The sequence below is a fragment of the Lontra canadensis genome, unplaced genomic scaffold, assembly GCF_010015895.1.
Source record: "Lontra canadensis isolate GAN:19392208 unplaced genomic scaffold, GSC_riverotter_1.0 scaffold8, whole genome shotgun sequence".
In the NCBI taxonomy this organism is placed as follows: domain Eukaryota; kingdom Metazoa; phylum Chordata; class Mammalia; order Carnivora; family Mustelidae; genus Lontra; species Lontra canadensis.
In genome coordinates this window covers 17869231-17886539 of record NW_022631002.1, presented here as the reverse complement: position 1 = coordinate 17886539, position 17309 = coordinate 17869231, and the positions used below count along the sequence as shown (strand labels likewise).

At 60.1% G+C, this 17309-nt stretch overlaps 2 protein-coding genes across 2 annotated transcripts; one reads left to right on the top strand and one right to left on the bottom strand.

Moving 5' to 3' along the window:
- Positions 1-1925: 1925 nt before the first annotated feature.
- Positions 1926-14387, top strand: CARMIL2 (capping protein regulator and myosin 1 linker 2). The gene is given in 40 exon segments (XM_032854188.1): positions 1926-2534; positions 2758-2852; positions 2948-2998; positions 3224-3286; positions 3387-3511; positions 3648-3739; positions 3938-4008; positions 4120-4193; positions 4326-4401; positions 4481-4569; positions 4691-4785; positions 4863-4949; positions 5025-5137; positions 5240-5317; positions 5449-5525; positions 5617-5721; positions 5919-5988; positions 6129-6210; positions 6312-6408; positions 6506-6563; positions 6704-6876; positions 7054-7216; positions 7298-7399; positions 8451-8579; positions 8670-8783; positions 8928-9088; positions 9175-9262; positions 9475-9630; positions 9751-9817; positions 10287-10516; positions 11360-11460; positions 11543-11912; positions 11993-12115; positions 12854-12890; positions 13054-13125; positions 13222-13340; positions 13342-13444; positions 13564-13644; positions 14051-14128; positions 14219-14387. Coding segments are annotated over 40 exon segments (4218 nt in total). The 5' UTR covers positions 1926-2494; the 3' UTR covers positions 14332-14387.
- On the bottom strand, positions 14340-17138 carry ACD (ACD shelterin complex subunit and telomerase recruitment factor). The gene is given in 13 exon segments (XM_032854189.1): positions 14340-14531; positions 14612-14703; positions 14830-15203; positions 15375-15455; positions 15538-15634; positions 15713-15754; positions 15756-15865; positions 16010-16044; positions 16156-16200; positions 16331-16407; positions 16489-16582; positions 16722-16858; positions 16959-17138. Coding segments are annotated over 13 exon segments (1362 nt in total). The 5' UTR covers positions 17058-17138; the 3' UTR covers positions 14340-14452.
- Between the last annotated feature and the right edge of the window lie 171 nt (positions 17139-17309).

Here is a 17309-nt window from a genome sequence, read left to right as displayed (position 1 = left end):
AGTTTTGGATGGAAGGGGGGAAGGAAAGTCCCATTCTGATGAAGTAGAAACTTAGGAGGGATCCCCCATTGCATAGCCCATGATGCACCCTGTGTGACTCCATTATATATAAAACCTATCTAAAATATAGGTTATACATATATAAGCGTTAAAGTACAGAAGCCACTCCTCACTCCACACCAGAAAACTTCGGGTGGGGTGCTTGCCTGACCTGTCTGCCCTTCCCCACTGTTACAGCACAGCAGGTACTGGAGTCAAATTCTCCCTTAACACACCTGGACTCGCACCCCACCCCACCCCCACGCCCGCTGCCGTGCAGCCCTTCTCTGGCCTGTGGTCTGGATCTAGTCTTCGAAAACATCTGAGCTAGCCTTGTGGCCCCGGGAGGCGCAGTCCAGCGCCTGCTCGGCCCCTCCTCCCACGCCGCTGCCGCAGGCGGGGCTTAGGCCTCCGGAGGCGCTTTGAGCATTTCCTGAGCGCCCACGGAGTGTCATGCCATCTAGAACACAGACGAGCTGAAGGCCTCTCCGCCTCGCACTGAGTCACCCAGTATGGTAGGAGCTGGGTCCCATGTGTTCCCCTGGGCTCTGACAGACGCGCGGTAGTCTGGTCACTGCTGACTGGGGTTTGCTCTCAGCAGCCCGTGCCCACCCCCACGGCTCTCATCAGACAGGGCAGGTGCCACCAGTGTCTTGCTCGCCTGGAGACCGTCTCCTCTGGCGGTGCTTGCCTCTTGTATTTCTCCTCCGAATCATTCTCAACAGGAAACCCCTGGCCAGGTGGATTTTCTCATGGTGGGCTGTGGGGCCCTGGGGTTGCCGTGGCAGATGTGGTGGGTATGCGTACTCCCAGAGTGCCAGGCGCTGCTGTGAGCACTTAAACAGCATTTCATATGCTTACAGCAACACTTAGAGGTAAGTTAATAGCTCCAGCTTACGAACTGGAAGCCCAAAGAAGTAATTTCTTGAGTGTGGAACACCTGGCAAGAGGTGGAGTCAGGCCTCCATTCAGGCAGTCGGCCCTTAGAACCAGCCTTCTCCACTGACCGACCGCCTGGCCTGCTGAGAGTGCAAGAGACCTACTGAGTTCTCATCCTAAAAGCAGTTTGTGGGTGCTGTGTGCTCTTAGGAGTCCTAAATCTTAACCCAAACTCTTCTTCCAAGCTGGGAGACATCAGAGGAGGACTGGTGCCTCTGTTTACAAAAATACCTTCTCTAGCTGAGGCCTCCCATCCACCCTAGCCAGTCCCCAGCTGACAGATCACCTGACTGGAGGATGTTCCCCCTTCTCTTGAGGTGGGGAGGGGTGGCTGGATGGGAAGGAAGCCAAGGGACCCTGCTCAGCGTCTCGTCTATTCTCGAGGTTATTCTACCTCTGCCCGGCTGAGCTGTGGGCAGGGCAGTGCGCTGTTCCTAGTAAGTGGAGTTTCATTGGATTGTAGTGGAAGAAAAAGAAGTATTTCTTCTCCTGTGAACCCTCCATATTCTAGGTCCCTGGTCTTTTCTAGGGCAGCATGCTTCTGGTTAGCAGGACCCCACCGCATGACCTCCTGATCCCTCCCAGCCAGCAGAGGTGAGGTCTGGAGGGGAGCTAACCCCCATGTACCTGGCCTTTGCTCACCCCTCCCTGAAACCCTTGGGGTTTAGGCATTTAACTCAAGGCCGCCTGCCTCCTGAGGGTACTTCCCACCTTCCAGCCTGCAACCAGCTTGAACCTGATAAAAGCTGAGGACCGTGTGCTGCAGAGAAGGGCGCCTGAGCCCATCTGGCATTTTTTCTGGCATTTTTTTTCTGCTGCTTCCGGGACGCCTGGCTGGCTCAGTTGGTAGAGCATGAGACTCTTGATCTCTGGGGCGTGAGTTCCGAGTCCCCGTAGAGATTACTCAAAAAAAAAAAAAAAAAAAAAAAAAAAAAAGTTCGTGGATTTCCAAGGGGGTCACAGGCTCCAGGCTAGGAGCATCAGATTAGGTCCTTCAGGTTGTGACCCCGGTGTTGGGAGCGATTCTGGGAGATAACCGATGCTCGTTGCTGAATAGACGCCCCTCCCGGCCTCCAGTCCACTTCCCCAGCTGGGTTTTGGAGTGGACGAACGCGGGTGGGTCGCAGGGATCCCGAGCGGGCAGCGCCCCCTGGTGCTCCCGGCAGGGACTGCGGCGCGGGGTGGAAGTAGGGGGCTAGGAACCGCAAGAGGCGCGTGCCGCAGGCGTCCAACTCCTACCCCGTGTCTGCCCTCCCAGAGTAGCTCCTGCGCGACAAGGGGGGCGGACAGCTGGGACTCTGCCCCCCTCCTACGTCTCCTGGCCCGCGGAGGCTGGGGCGGGGAGGAGCCGGGCTGGGGGCGGCCTGGCAGGAAGCAGCGCGTACCTTCCGCTGCAGGAGGAGCAGGTGGCTGCAGTGCGGGCCAGGGCCCCCAGGCTTCCTGTGTGCGCGCCCGCCCGCCCGCAACTGTTTCTCATCGGAGCTCCTTGGGCCACCCGGCGGCCCGGCCTGGCCCCATGGCCCAGACCCCCGACAGCATATCATGTGAGCTGAGAGGTAAGTTCTGGCCCTTCCCGCCTACTTGGCTCCAAAGCCAGAGCACACCCAGCGTCCCAGGCAGTGTTGTCTGCATCTCTGAAGAGCTTTGCGCCCCCACATCCACTCCACTCCTTCCTTGCTGGCCCATAGATGAGCCCAGGCCACAGGCCTGGTACAGACCATGGGCATGCGTTGGCCTCCGTGGGAGGACCCAATCACCCAGTGGGCTGCCATTCCACAGGCGAGATCACCAGGTTCCTGTGGCCCAAGGAGGCCGAGCTGCTGCTGAAAACCTGGCTACCAGAGCGGGAGGGTGCTGAGCAAGGTCATGTCCTGGTATGGCAGGGGGCCGAGTGTGGGAGGACCACGGGGGCCCCAGGCTAAAAGAGCCCCTTGGCCTGTCCTGGGCGTCAGACACTCTCTCCCCACAGGCATTGCTACGCTGGAGAGCCTACCTGCTCCACACCTGCCTCCCCCTGAGGGTGAGTGTCAGGGGCTGACTGCCACCTTCACCTTGCCCTCCAGCAGCTTCCTTGGTGAGGGTTGCGCCGGCCAAGCTGTCTCTTGTCCTGTGGGCTCTGCCCTTCCCACAGCACCGGGCTCCACAGCGGGCGGGGCTGGCTCAGAGCTCCCAGCTGCGCAGAGGACTGGGACCCCAGAAGCGTGGGGCTAGGGCCTTGGTTCCAGCTGATTCCAGCTCTCCACAGGTGGACTGCACATTCAGCTACCTGGAGGTCCAGGCCATGGCGCTGCAGGAGACACCCCCTCAGGTGAGACAGCTAGTACCCCACCCCCGTGGTCTGCAGCCTGGTTTTCGCCTCCCTGGCACCCACACAGAGAGGGCAACCCAGCTGCCCTCCTCCCCATCAGGTGACTTTTGAGCTAGAGTCCCTGCCTGAGCTGGTCCTGGAGCTTCCGGGTGTGGCCGCTCTGGAACAGCTGGCCCAGCACATCGCCGCCGCCATCAAGAAGGTCTTCCCTCGCTCCAGCCTTGGGTGAGGCCCAGCGACTACAAGGGACCAGCAGAAAACCAGGGCAGCAGAGGTGTGCTGGGGATGACACAAGTGGGTTGCCTCCCATCCCAGGGGTTACAGGTCGCTTGTCCCCTTCTCCTTTCTCCTCGCACCCCAGGAAGCTCTTCCGGAGGCCCACATCCCCCTCCATGCTGGCTCGGCTGGAGAGAAGGAGCCCCTCTGAGGACACGGCGGCCAGCACCCCCTGTGGTAAGGGCCAAGAAAAGGCCACCCAGGGCTTCCAGCCTACCCCTCAGCCTGCAGCCCCAGACCCCTGAATTGGGGGTCTCTGAAACTGAATAGTCACCTCAAGTACAGCCACCACCCGGCTTGGCTCTGATCTTCCTCCTCCTCTGACCTTCTGTCTCTCTCCTCCTCACCCCATTATACCCCTGGCACCTCCCCCAGGTGGCTTCTTGGAGACATATGAGGCTCTGTGTGACTACAATGGCTTCCCTTTCCGAGAGGAGATTCAGTGGGTGAGAGTAGGGCCCTCCTTGGGGGGCTCTGGAGGCATTTGATCCCCCCTGTGCATAGGGTCCCTTCCCCTTTGATCCCAAGCCAGTGGGAGACATCTTCTTCCCATCCAGGATGTGGACACCATCTACCATCGCCAGGGCTGCCGCAACTTCAGCCTGGGTGACTTCAGCCATCTGGGCAGTCGGTCTGTGGCCTGCCAGGGGCGGGAAGGGAGGACCCACATTCCCGAACTGTGGCCTCTCCATGGAGGGGGATGTTGGGCCGAGGATCTGGCTAGAGGGCCCTGAATTCTGCCTCTGCCCCTTCTCCCACCCAGGGACCTGGCCTTGAGTGTGGCTGCCCTGTCCTACAACCTGTGGTTCCAGTGCCTCTCCTGTGTGGACATGAAGCTGGTGAGAATATAGGGGAGGGGAGGGGCCCAGGGTGCGGGGCCCAGGGTGCAGCTCACTGAGCCCCCACTCTGGTTCTCAGAGCCTTGAGGTCTCAGAGCAGATTCTGCACATGATGAGTCAGTCATCCCACCTGGAGGAGCTAGTGCTAGAGAACTGTGGCCTGAGGGGGTAAGGGGGACAGGGTAGGGCTTGGGGTCAGGAGTCTGGGAGCTCGGGATGGGGAGGCTTGTGGCCGGGGAGGAGATGGGAATCCAGGGTCAGAGTTTCACACCTGGGGTCTGGTCCCCAGAGACTTTGTCCGGCGACTGGCCCAGGCACTGGCAGGGCACTCAAGTTCTGCCCTCCGGGAGCTTAGCCTCACAGGGAACCTGCTGGATGACCGAGGTACGGCTGAACCTAGGGAACCCCAGGGAGCGGGTGCTGGAGGAGGTGAGAGCCACACAGCCACCCCCATTCCCTAGGCATGATTGCTCTCAGCAGACACCTAGAGCATCGACCTGGAGCCCTTAGGAGACTCTGCCTAGCCCAGACCGGGTTAACTCCTCGAGGTAGGTGGGGTAGGCAGGGGGCGGGGTGGGGGTGGATCTCCCTGATTGGTGAGCCACTCCCTCCTTCGCCACCAGGAATGAGGTCTCTGGGCCGGGCGCTGGCTTCCAATGTGGCCTTTGACACTGCCCTGACCCACCTGGACCTTTCCGGGAACCCTGGGGCTCTGGGGGCCTCGGAGGACAATGGGGTAAGTGGTTGTCTTTAGAGGCAATGATTGGGGGCAGTGGGATGTCAGGGAGCTCTTGGTGATGTGATCCCTGACTTCCTCCCACCGCCATCCTCCCATCAGGGCCTCTATAGTTTCCTGAGCCGTCCTAATGTTCTGACGTTCCTGAATCTTGCGGGCACGGACACCGCCCTGGACACTGTGAGAGGGTGGTCCGTGGGGGGATGATCTGTAGGGCCGGTGACCCGGCCCGAGTCCTGAGGATAGACTGGGGTTTGGGGGGTGCCGGGTCTCGGTCCTCCGTCGGTGTAGCCCACACCCTCCTCCCGTAGCTCTTCGCGGCACTGGCCCGCGGCTGCTGCACCAGCCTCAGCCACCTGGACGCCTCGAGGAATGTCTTCTCCCGCACGTAAGGGGGGCGGGTCCGGGCGGTGGGGGGAGACTGCCGGGAGCCGCCCTCCTGCGCCCGGAAGCCCACTCCTCCCGCTCGCCCACCCCAGGAAGTCCCGCGCTGCGCCCGCCGCGCTGCAACTGTTTCTCAGCCGCGCGGGGACGCTTCGGCACCTGGGCCTGGCCGGCTGCAAGCTGCGGCCCGACGCGCTCAGGTCAGTGTCGCTGCTCACGGCTACGCCCCCCACGGGTACGTGTGCGGCCACCACCCAGGCCGGGCCCCCCAGAGCTTCACCTCGCTCCTAACGCCCCCACGACCTGCCGGCGTCTTGGCCCTTCGGTCTTGTTATTCGTTCGCGCCCTGGGGCCCCCTTTCCCAGCTCCCGCCACTCCCTGTGACATCCCCTCCCAGGGCCCTTTTGGAAGGCCTCGCGCTCAACACGCACACGGGCGACCTGCACCTGGATCTCAGCGCTTGTGAGGTGAGCGCCGGCCCGAGACGTGAGCTGCAATGGGCCCACGCGCCGAATGGGGCTGGGAGGCGCAAGCGCCGGCCATCGGGCGCCCAAGTCTCTGCACCTGCAGCCCATTGGTCTGAACGTGCCTCACCTTCCACTCTCAGCTGCGCTCTGCGGGCGCTCAGGTGATACAAGACTTAGTGTGTGATGCTGGCGCAGTGAGCTCCCTGGATCTGGCGGATAATGGTGAGGCCGCCCCGAACCCACCCTCCCCCCACTGCCCACCCAGCTCCCACCCATGCCCACCCTTTCAGCCTCTCCTGATGCGTGACCGGAGCCACCCCTAGGTTTCGGCTCAGACATGGTGACTCTGGTGCTGGCCATCGGGAGGAGTCGGTCCCTAAGACATGTGGCACTTGGAAGGAACTTCAACGTCCGGTGCAAGTGAGCCCCTATCCCACTCCCTCCCGGACCTCTCAAACAGCACCCCACCACCCGCCACCTACCCAGGTCCTTCCAAACCGCGGCCCCTGCCCCACAGGGAGACCCTGGACGACGTCCTGCACCGGATTGTCCAGCTCGTGCAGGATGACGACTGTGTGAGTTCTTGGGACAATGAGGGAGCCCTTCGGCAATAGACGGGCCCCGGTGATTCCTGCTCTATCAGACCCTGAAACTTGCCCTCCTTGCTGACCGCCCATTCCAAACCCAAATCGCGCTTTCCACCCCCCTCCCCCAGCCCCTGCAGTCTCTGTCCGTGGCTGAGTCACGGCTGAAGCTGGCTTCCAGCGTCCTGCTTCGGGCCCTGGGTACCAATCCTAACCTGATGGCGCTGGATATCAGCGGCAACGCCATGGGGGACACTGGCGCCAAAATGCTGGCCAAGGCACTTCGGGTCAACACAAGGCTCCGGTGGGCGGGGTCAGAGGGGAGGGGGCGTGGCCGGGGAGGTGCTTACTGGACTAAGGGGCGGGCCGAATGTGGAGGGGCAAATGCTGGGGACTGGGGCGCGAGGTGAATGGACAAGCCAGCGGGGTTGGGTGGAGCCTTGTGGAGCTCCGCCCTTGATTGAAGTCCGGCCTGGCCCAGGTCGGTTGTCTGGGACCGAAACCACACGTCTGCTCTGGGCCTGATGGACGTGGCAGAGGCCCTGGAGCAGAACCGCAGCCTAAAGACCATGCCTCTGCCGTTGAACGACGTGGCCCAGGCACATCGCAGCCGCCCGGAGCTGACCGCACGTGCAGTGCATCAGGTTGGGTTCCTCACTCCTCCCCGGCCCTTCTCTGAGCCCTGGCCCCGCCTCCTACCACTTCTCTATATCGCTTATGCGCAGATCCAAGCCTGTCTTTTGAGGAATAACCGTGCGGACCATACCTCTTCTGACCGCACCTCCCGTCCGCAGCCACCGGGTCTGGTCTCAGACCCCTCAGAGCAGGTTAGTGTCCCCTCCCTCAACCTTGAGTAGGTACAGAAGATAGGGGATGGGAAGAAGTGTGGTGCCTGGAATCCTCCATGAGTTTGAGCCTCTGACTTTCTTGGGGCTAGAGTGCCTGTATTTGCTCTCCAGGACAAGTCCCTCTTTTTTGGTAGCTCCCCCAAATAACACCCCTGGATACCTTTTTAAAGGATTTAAATAGACTGTCCTGTTCAAGATGGGAGGTATTTAAAAATCCTCCCTCAATTTCCCCCAACCCCCAGATGCTTGTAGCCCATCTGTGACTTCCCTTTCATAGGACTCTCCTCTGCACTGACCTCTGCTGGGGCTGAACCCAGCAACCCTTTTTCTGGCCTCATCTCCCTCCACTCCCCTGCCTTTGTGAGATGTTCCCACCTATCCATTCCCAAATCCCACTTCTTTCTCAGGCTTTAAAGCTGAGGCATCTTGACCCAGACATCCTGCGGGGGCTCCACATTCTGTACACCTTCAAGTGACCTCATCACCTCCCACAAACTCTTCTCTCTACCCTAGAACCCATTCCCACTGGTGCTCACACACACCAAGTGTTGTGGCCAGAAGTTTGGGCCAGGTCTCTCCTGGCCACACTAGAACCCCCACAGACGGACTTGGTCCTATCTCGGTTAACTCTCAAACACACTGCTCCTCGCTCCCACCCCAAATATCTGTTGCTTCCCTGGTCCTTAGTCCATGGCTCCTCACTCCCATTTCTGCCCCCCTCAGTCTGTCCTCTACGTGGCTAGTGAGCAGACTGAGCTTCTAAAACATAGAAAAGACTAACAGCTCCTTTTTTTTTTTTTCCTATTCTGGACACTTAGAAGTGTATATAAAGTCCCTAAAATGATCCAAAGGGGACACTTCATGCCCTCCTTGAGCAGATAGGGTTCCTGAATGGCTGGCCTGATAGTACTGGCTTCAGGACCTCACCCACCCTGTTGGAGACCCTGGGCAGGAAGCAATCAGAGTCTGGGAGGCTGGAGGGAGCTAGGATGGCACTGATTCTTGATGCGCACCTCCCCCCATCCCCCAGGAAGTGAATGAACTGTGTCAGTCAGTGCAGGAACATGTGGAGCTACTGGGCTGTGGGGCTGGGCCTCAGGGCGAAGCTGCTGTGCACCAGGCGGAGGATGCCATCCAAAATGCCAACTTCTCTCTCAGTGTGAGCACCCCTTCCCCACCGCTGCTGCAAGGACCCTTTCCCTCTTAATCGAGTGTCACCTTGCAACTCCTTCTCTTGCTTGGCTTCCAGATTCTCCCAATTCTGTATGAGGCTGGGAGCTCCCCAAGTCATCAGTGGCAGCTGCGGCAGAAGCTAGAAGGCCTCCTAGGACAAGTGGGTGAGGTCTGCCGCAAGGATATTCAGGTAAGATATTACCCTTGCCCCAGGCCCAGGTCCATATACAGGCTTAACCCTATCTCATAGGTTTGGCTGTGATATCCCTTGTGTCAACGTTCTGTGGGGTTTGGAGCCTCAGACCACACTCTCCATGCTCTGGTCTTTGCCCAGGACTTCACTCAGGCCACACTGGACACAACAAGGAGCCTCTGCCCACAGATGCTGCAGGGGCCCAAGTGGAGGGAGCAACTAGAGGGGGTCCTGGTGGGTTCAAGGGGCCTCCCAGAGCTGCTCCCAGAACACCTGCTACAAGATGCCTTCACTAGGCTCAGGTAGACTGGATAGGCCTGAGGTTGGACTGGATTGAATAGGACTGGGCAGAGATAGTCCATTAATCCTTGCTCTGTCTTGCTCTTAGGGATATGCGGCTGTCAGTCACGGGGACCTTGGCAGAGAGCATTGTGGCTCAGGCACTGGAGGGGCTGAATGCAGCCCGGGATCGGCTGGTGAGGGAGAATTGTGCACGTGCATGCACACGTGTGCATGCACACACACACACACACACACACACACACACAGTGACCTGGCCACTGCCTTGCAGGGGTTCTATAATGTCTTTTGGGTTCATAGAGCCCAGGGGTATTTCAGAGTTTCTTTAGGACCGATGGGACTGTGGCTGAGGCCCAACTGCCCATCTTTGGGCTGCCTGGTATTGCAGGTGGAGAGTCTGGCTCAGCAGGCGACAGTGGCAATACCTCTTGCCATACCAGCACTGGATGGAGGTGAGCCCAGCCCCCTTGGGCCTGGGGAACTGGAAGGTCTTTTCTTCCCTGAGGAGGTGAAGGAAAAGGAGGAGGATGAAGACAAACAGAAGGTATGTGGTCCTGGAACCCTGGCCCTAGAACTCTTAGATCTTCCCATCTTGTTATGAAGTGTGGAAGGCTGGGAGACAGTCCGCCTGTGTCCCAAGCTGAGTTTCTGCCCTCCCCACTAGGATGGCAATCCCCCACAGAAATGGCCTGAGTGCAGCCAAGGTCTTCCCCTGGTTCCCTCCACTCACAGTAAGTCAGGGTCTGTGGGGAGGGGGAGTTAACCAGGCCCGGCTGAAAGTTCTCCATTAGATCTGGGAACCAACCTGGACACGTGGACACATTCATTCAGTCTTGTGCTAGGACCTCCCTCACCCTTGATTAAGCCAGCCCAGGCCCTCCGTGCAATTTGCAGGTTGGGGTCTGCTACGGTCAGCATGAAACAGGACCTGAGCAGACCAGGATCAGGACACTGTTTCCATTCGCCTCCCCCGCCCCTTTCTCTACCCCCAGGATGCGCATGCTTGGCGGCCGCGCAGAGCCGCGCTGCTCGGGGCCGCGCTCAGCACCACGGACAGCGGTGGGGGGGAGGGGCAGGGGGCGGGCGGCGTAGCCGGGCCCCTCCCCGCGCCCTGGGCGGGTCCCGGGCTGCCCTAGCTCCGCTGCCACCACCACCTCCCCGGGTTCGCTGCTCGGTGCTCCTCTGGTGCTTTCCCCTTAGGTGCTGCTGAGGAGCCGGAGCCCGAGCTGGCGGCTCCGGGGGAAGATGCGGAGCCGCAGGCGGGGCCTTCTGCGCGTGGCTCTCCGAGCCCCGCCACTCCCGGACCCCAGGCCGGCCTACTGCCTCGCATGGACCTGCCACCCGCTGGACAGCCCCTGCGCCATCCGACCCGGGCCCGGCCGCGGCCACGGCGCCAGCACCACCACCGGCCACCACCGGGGGGCCCCCAGGTGAGCGCCCTTCCCCCACTCTAGAGCTTGTGGAATTGGGGGGTCACAGGGGCTTTTCCTCTTCTCAGGAGTGATGGCAGCTAGGGAGGTGGGTTTTAGGGGCCCAAGACCACCTGGTCGTACTGCCGTGCCTTGGTTTATTTCTGGCGTTTCCTCAGGCCGTTGTCATGCAGGGTCATGAGTGTGTGGATTTCACTGGGGGTACATCTCAGTTTTAGGACTGCATCTTGGGTTGGCCCTCTGCAGGGACGGATTTGTGAGGGAGGGTGTCCATCTTCTCCTCCTCCTCCCAGGGTTACTGACAGATGCGGGGCCCCAGGCTGTGGGGACAGTCCTGCATCAACCACAGGTCCAGTGGGTATTTACCTGGGGAGATGTGTGTGTGCTGGGTGCGGGTGGGGGCAGTGGGTACGGGGCAGAAGGCAGAGAGTCAGCTTGAGGCCCCCCCAGAGGGTCTGACGCAGCAGCAGGCGCCGCCGAGCTGCCAGCAGGCCGGGTGGGGTGGGGGTGGAGGGTACTGCGGGGAACTGTTTGGAGCAGAGGGGGTGGCAAGTGGGAATGTGTGACCCAGGGGGCCAGTGGGTTCTCGCCTGTTGGTTCAGGGTGTGTAGGATACTCCATGGGACAAGGTGTGGGCTGGGTGTGTGTCCAGGGGCAACCACTGGTGAGGAGATACGTGAAACCAGCATTTCTGCCCACCACGTCGACAGCAAGAATGTCTGTCAGTAGCCCTTTAGGGTGACTCCAGCTGCCCAGTCCGGGAGTTGCCCAGGCCAGGCTGTTGGACAATGGGTGGAAAGAATTCATGGTTGTGCTCAGCCCTGACCCTGTGGTGTCCCCCAGGTGCCCCCAGCCCTGCCGCAGGAAGGGAATGGGCTCAGTGCCCGCGTGGACGAGGGCGTGGAGGAATTCTTCTCCAAAAGGCTGATCCAGCAGGATCGCCTGTGAGTGAGGGGCAGCTATAGGGGGTGGGAGAGGGTGGGATGTTCCATGGGCCTTCCTACTCACTGCTGGCTGTTCCCACAGCTGGGTCGCTGAAGAAGACCCGGCCAACGAGGGGGGTGCCACCCCTGTTCCTCGTACACTGCGAAAGAAGCTGGGTACCCTCTTTGCCTTCAAGAAGCCTCGTTCAACACGGGGGCCACGGCCTGATCTAGAGACCAGCCCTGGGGCAGCTCCGCGCACTCGGAAGGCTACACTCGGAGACCTGTTGCGGCCACCAGCCCGTCCCGGCCGTGGTGAGGAGTCTGGTGGGGCTGAGGGGGGCACCAGCAGCCCTGACCCTACCCGTAGGAGCCGGCCTCGCTACACTCGGGAAAGCAAAGCCTATTCCATGATACTCCTACCTGCCGAGGAGGAGGAGGAGGAGGAAACCCTGGGTACTAGACCTGACAAGGTAAGCCTGGTGACAAGGGGTGAGGGCTCTGCTAGGACTGAGGTGGTGGGCTCTCTCCCCATTTGGGCTTCTGTCCTCAGCGACGGCCCCTGGAGCGGGGGGAGACAGAGCTGGCCCCATCCTTTGAACAGCGGGTACAAGTGATGCTCCAGAGGATTGGCGTGAGCAGAGGCAGCGGGAGTGCCGAAGGCAAGAGGAAGCAAGTAAGTTGGGAGGGACACAAGTGCAAAGTGAGGGGGCAGGTGACATGTGTCTTGTGGCAGTCTGTGGGTGACATATGTGACCAGAAGGAGACTCATGACAGCTCTATCAGGTCCACCCCCCTCCTCCTCAAAATAGTTCTCAGCTTCAGCCTTTCCTCCTTCACGGCTTCTGCCCTGGCCACTGCTACCTCTTCCTTGGAGCTGGGATGGTCCTTCCTCTGTAGATTGAACAGAACCCAGACCTTGTGACCTGCATTTAAAACAGCAAATCTGGGTGCCTGGATAGCTCAGTGGGTTAAAGCCTCTGCCTTTGGCTCAGGTCATGATCCCAGGGTCCTGGGATCAAGCCCCGCATCGGGCTCTCTGCTGGGCAGGGATCCTGCTTCCTCCTCTCTGCCTGCCTCTCTACTTGTGATCTCTGTCAAACAGATAAATAAAATCTAAATAAAATAGCAAATCCTCCAGGAACATCCTCTCAGGACACTGCCCTGCCTCCTAGTCTTGTCCTAAGGCCTCAGCCCCAGTCATTTCCTTCATCTCACTGTGCTACACCCGGTGCAGCTCAATGCCCCTCATAACATAGTCCTCCGTCGGGAGCTACTTTCAGCTTCTCCTCACCACCCATGGGCTACATCAGCTTCCTCTTCACCCATCCCGGCATCTCCTGGTGGACATGTACTGGCAGTTGCTAGAATGAGGGCAGGACTGGACTGAGTTTGACTTCCCCGTTTCCTACAGAGCAAGGACGGAGAGATCAAGAAGGCTGGCTCGGATGGTAAGTGGGACCCTTTGCTTGGGCAGTACAGCTTTGGTGAGGGAGTTGTCCTTAGAGATAGTCTCAAGGCACTGGCTCTCCTGGGGGAAAAGGCAAAGAGGCCAGGTTTTCTTTCCCCTCATTCCCAAGGGCTGGTGCCTGAACCCCCAGCCCCACCTTGCAGGTGATATTATGGACAGCTCCGCTGAGGCCCCTCCCATCTCGATCAAGTCCCGCACCCACTCTGTATCTGCTGGTGAGTAAGTGTTGGCGTGTGTGTGTGTGTGTGTGTGTGTGTGTGTGTGTGTGTGTGTGTGTCAGACTAGTTAGGCTTATACCATTCTCCCTGCAGACCCCTCGTGCAGACCTAGTCCAGGAGGTCAAGGGCTTGAGTCTACTAGCTGGAAGACACTGGGGCAGCAGCTGAATGCAGAGCTTAGGGGCCATGGCTGGGGCCAACAGGACGGCCCTGGGCCCCCCCTCTCCTTGTCCCAGCCCCAGCCCACGAAGAGCCAGCCCCTCCCCAGACAGCCTGGGTCTCCCGGAGGACCCTTGCTTGGGCCCCAGGAATGAAGGTAATTGGGCACCCTAGGCCCCACTCCAATATGGGGCTGGGGACCCTGACAAGGGGGAGGCAAGGGCTGGGGTGGGGGTAGCTGTCCAGAACATACCCTGATATCCTGGCCTCCTCTAGATGGCCAGCTGAGGCCGAGGCCTCTCTCAGCAGGGCGACGAGCAGTGTCTGTGCATGAGGACCAGCTCCAGGCCCCTGTTGGTGAGGGGGGGACATCTCCCTGTGTGCTTGAGTGCAGGAGATGGGGGAGGGTAGACTCCAGGGCTCCCTTGGTGGCTCTGGTCTTTATTTGGAGGGGGCTACCAGTGATGTTAAGGGTTTGAGAAGTCAAGGAGCCAGAAGGCCTGGAGTAAGGGTCTGACAAGGCCTGGAGCAAGGGTCTGACAAACCCTGCCTCCTAGCCCTGTCTCCACCTAGCAGCTTTTGCCCCCGCCCCGGGGGGGGGGGGAGGGGGAGGGTTGGGGGTGTGGCAGGGGAGGAGGGAGGCACTGAAGCCAACAGTGTGAGCTCTGGAACTCACACACTGGAGGTGATGGAGACTGCATGGGAACAGGCAGCAAGTCCCTAGGAATACAGCTCCCCCCTGCCAAGTCTTTATGTCTCTCAGAACGGCCCCTGCGGCTGCAGCGCTCCCCTGTTCTCAAGCGGAGACCAAAGCTTGAGGCACCTTCATCTCCAAGCCTAGGTAAGAGAAGGCTGGGGCCAGCTGGGAGTGGGGGCAGGACAGCTTGGTCCAGTCTTGACCCCCTCCCCTCCCTTTTTCCTTCCCTTGCAGGATCTGGCCTTGGAGCCCAACCTCTGCCCCCACAGTCTACAGAGCCCTCCAGCCCTGAGCCAAACCCACCCTCCCCAGCCACAGACCAAAGAGGCGGCGGCCCCAACCCCTGACCCTCTCCTTTTCCTGCCGCATGAGATTATTTTATTAAAAAACTCAAAGAAGCAGAGCGTGGAGCACTGTTTGTCTATCCCAGGCCTGGATCTGTGTGCATATATCCTCCCCCATGATCCCTCACACCTGGGTTAGCTGAGAATCCGGCGGTGGTTCCATTAGAAAGTGCAAGGCCCAGGCCACGAGCTGGGGAGGGAGCCTGGGAAGAGATCCATGGCTGTAGGTCAATGGGGACAGGGACTGGTGACTAAAAGGGTAGGGGCAGCCCTAGGCACTCACCTGACGGCTTGGACCTGGGCACAGAGGGAGGTGCAGGGTGGCTCATACCCATATTGGAAGGCAGAACCATCACGATGCCGCTTTGGAGGGTCCTGAAGGTGGTGTGATATCAGGAGAGGGGCCAATAAAGACCCCTAACCCCATCTAAGGCTACCCCTCCACCCCTACTCCCAGCTCCACTCAAGGTCTACCCCATTCTACTATCCATGTATGCTCACCCAAACAGGGCTGGACTCCAGGGCTCCCGGGGTGCTTTTTGTCCTTGGAGAGTGCTGCCAGTTCTTGGGGGGCAACCCTTGCTCCCTGAATTCCAGGCTAGGTTTCTGGGCCCTAGTCACAGTGGCCTGATGTGGACTGGGTACATAGCCAAGGGGTGACAGAGTTGGGGTGCAGCTCAGGAGTGGGGAACTGGGAACATGGCTAGGGTGTGGGGAGCCAGGGGGCAAGGGGCCAGGGGCTGAACAGATGGCTGGTACAGCCTGGGCGCTGCCCTTTTGCACTGGGTCTGAAGCAGCCAAGGACAGGGAAGGCAGAAGGCTGATGCTGGCGCCGCTTTCCTCTGAGGACACATGGCTGGATAAAGCTGGAGTTCCTGGGAAGGAGGGGACTGACTGTGGGCACAGCCCTCTCAGCTCAGTAGCCCATGAGTTTAGGCAGGCCTATAGGGACTGTGTTCATCCCCTACCTGGGTGTGCAACCTTTTGCAGCAGCCTGGGAACCTGGGTGATAGCAGTGAATGGCTGTGGCCTGAGCAACCCCTTACCTGAGGAAGTAGGCGAGGAAGGAGAAATGAGGGTCAGCGATAGGTCCTGCAAACCTGGGTCTGGTGGAGGCAGCTCAGGGCCTGAAGGTCAGGGGGAGCTTATTAGCAGTGTGGGTACTGGGCCCCCAGGTACCCTCCTCTTCCCCTCTCCAGTCCTCCACACCTGGTGCTCTCTGACCTGGGCGCAGAGAGCTCAGAACTCGCTGGTCATTCTCAGAGATGTGCAGCCATGAGCTGAGGACAGTGTACACAGCTTCTCCCTGTGGGGCATAAACTCTTAGCACAGCCCTTGCTCAACTCCTCACCCTGACACTCCCCAAGGGAAGCCCCAGACTGACCGTGGCCCTATGGCAGGAGGAGGTCCAGCGGGTGAGGGGGGGGTGCTGTGCAAGGGCCTGCCAGCATCAGACAGCTCTCAGCCAGATGCACTAGCGCCCCCCGATGCTCCTGGTCCTCTTGCACTTCATCCAGAAGTTGGGACAGTGAAAGTCCTAAAGGCAGGGGACGAGAGGATGGGCCAAAACTTAAAGAAGGGAAGGGTGGGTAGAGAGAGGAGCTTACTAAGGAAGCAAAAGACAGTGACCGAGGGTGTCATTCTATGGGTGTTAGGATCATTGGCCAAACACTATAAGTACCTGCGCTGGGGGAGATGGACTCTGAAAGGTGCTCCCTATAGAAACAGAGAAAACAAGGCTGAGGAACAATCCTGAGGCCTGTCTACACAGATCTACCATCCCCTGACACAGCCACACTTGGCTGAAGAGCCCAATTCCGTACTCACTCCAGACAGTCAAAGAGCTTTTTCTGCACATCTGGGTCCTGGTTGCTGGGGGGCGGGAGGAGAGTTGAGGCAATGTTGTTACTAGGGGCCTAAGCCCTCCCACTCAAAAGACCTGTACCAAAGGCAGTCAGACCTGATTAGGGAGAACAGCTGAGGCGGGGGGGGCATCACTTACCAACCAATCACCCGTTCCCGGCGCTGCTCTGCAGGCAGCAGGCTGAAGCGATCCACCTGGAGGTAGAACTCTGCGGGCTGAAGGAATTCAGGGGCACGTGTTAGGAGCTGTCACGGAGTCAGGCTCATTAACCCACCCAAGCCAGCCTCACCACTCACCGCGCCACCTTCGGCGACTTGGACGCGGACCCCACAGTCCTGCAGCAGCAGCAGCCGGCCTTCTGTCCCTCGGAAGCCGAACTCTTTCTCCTCCCTGCCACAAGCACGACCATCACCGCCTTAGCCCGCTCAAACACAGCCCTGCCCGCTTGCGGCCCCGCGCATCTCCGGCTGAGGCCTCGCGTTCTTTCACTAGACTCGGATTTCCCCAGGCCCCGCGCTGCGTCTCTCACCAGTCCGAGGCGTTCAGGGCCTCCCGCGTCACTAGGCACCGGACACTGTGGGTCCCGTCAGACACAAGGAGCGCCGCTGCGACGTCAGAGGGGTCAGAGGCGTGGGACGGGCCCGGAGCGTCGGCCTCCTGTAACACCTTACGGCGTCGACTGGCGTCAAATCCACCACCCTCGGGCCCGGCCCACCGCCCTCGGGCTTTGCCTTTCTCCGAGCCCTGAGAAGTGGGGAGGGCTCACCTCGAGCAGCTGCCCCGCCTGCGGACTTGAGAGTGCATCTGACTCCAGGACCAGGTCTCGAATCCAAGGCCGCAGGACCAAACTCCCCAAACCTGCCATTTCCGCAGCAGCCCCTAGCAGAAAACCACCACCCCGTGTTTCCCGCGGACGCCAGGGCCCCGCCTCTCGTCGGAAGAGGAAGCGCACAGTGGCTGGGCGGGACCTAAGGTCTTGGCCCCGCCCATGAGCGTGCCCGCGCGTGCGCACGATTCAGTGTTGTTCCGCGCAAACTCTTGGGTAGAGTGGATATCCACCTACTTGGTTTTACCCTGGTGTCTCCGAGAAGCGGCCTGGCGTTCGGGCCGTTTGTTG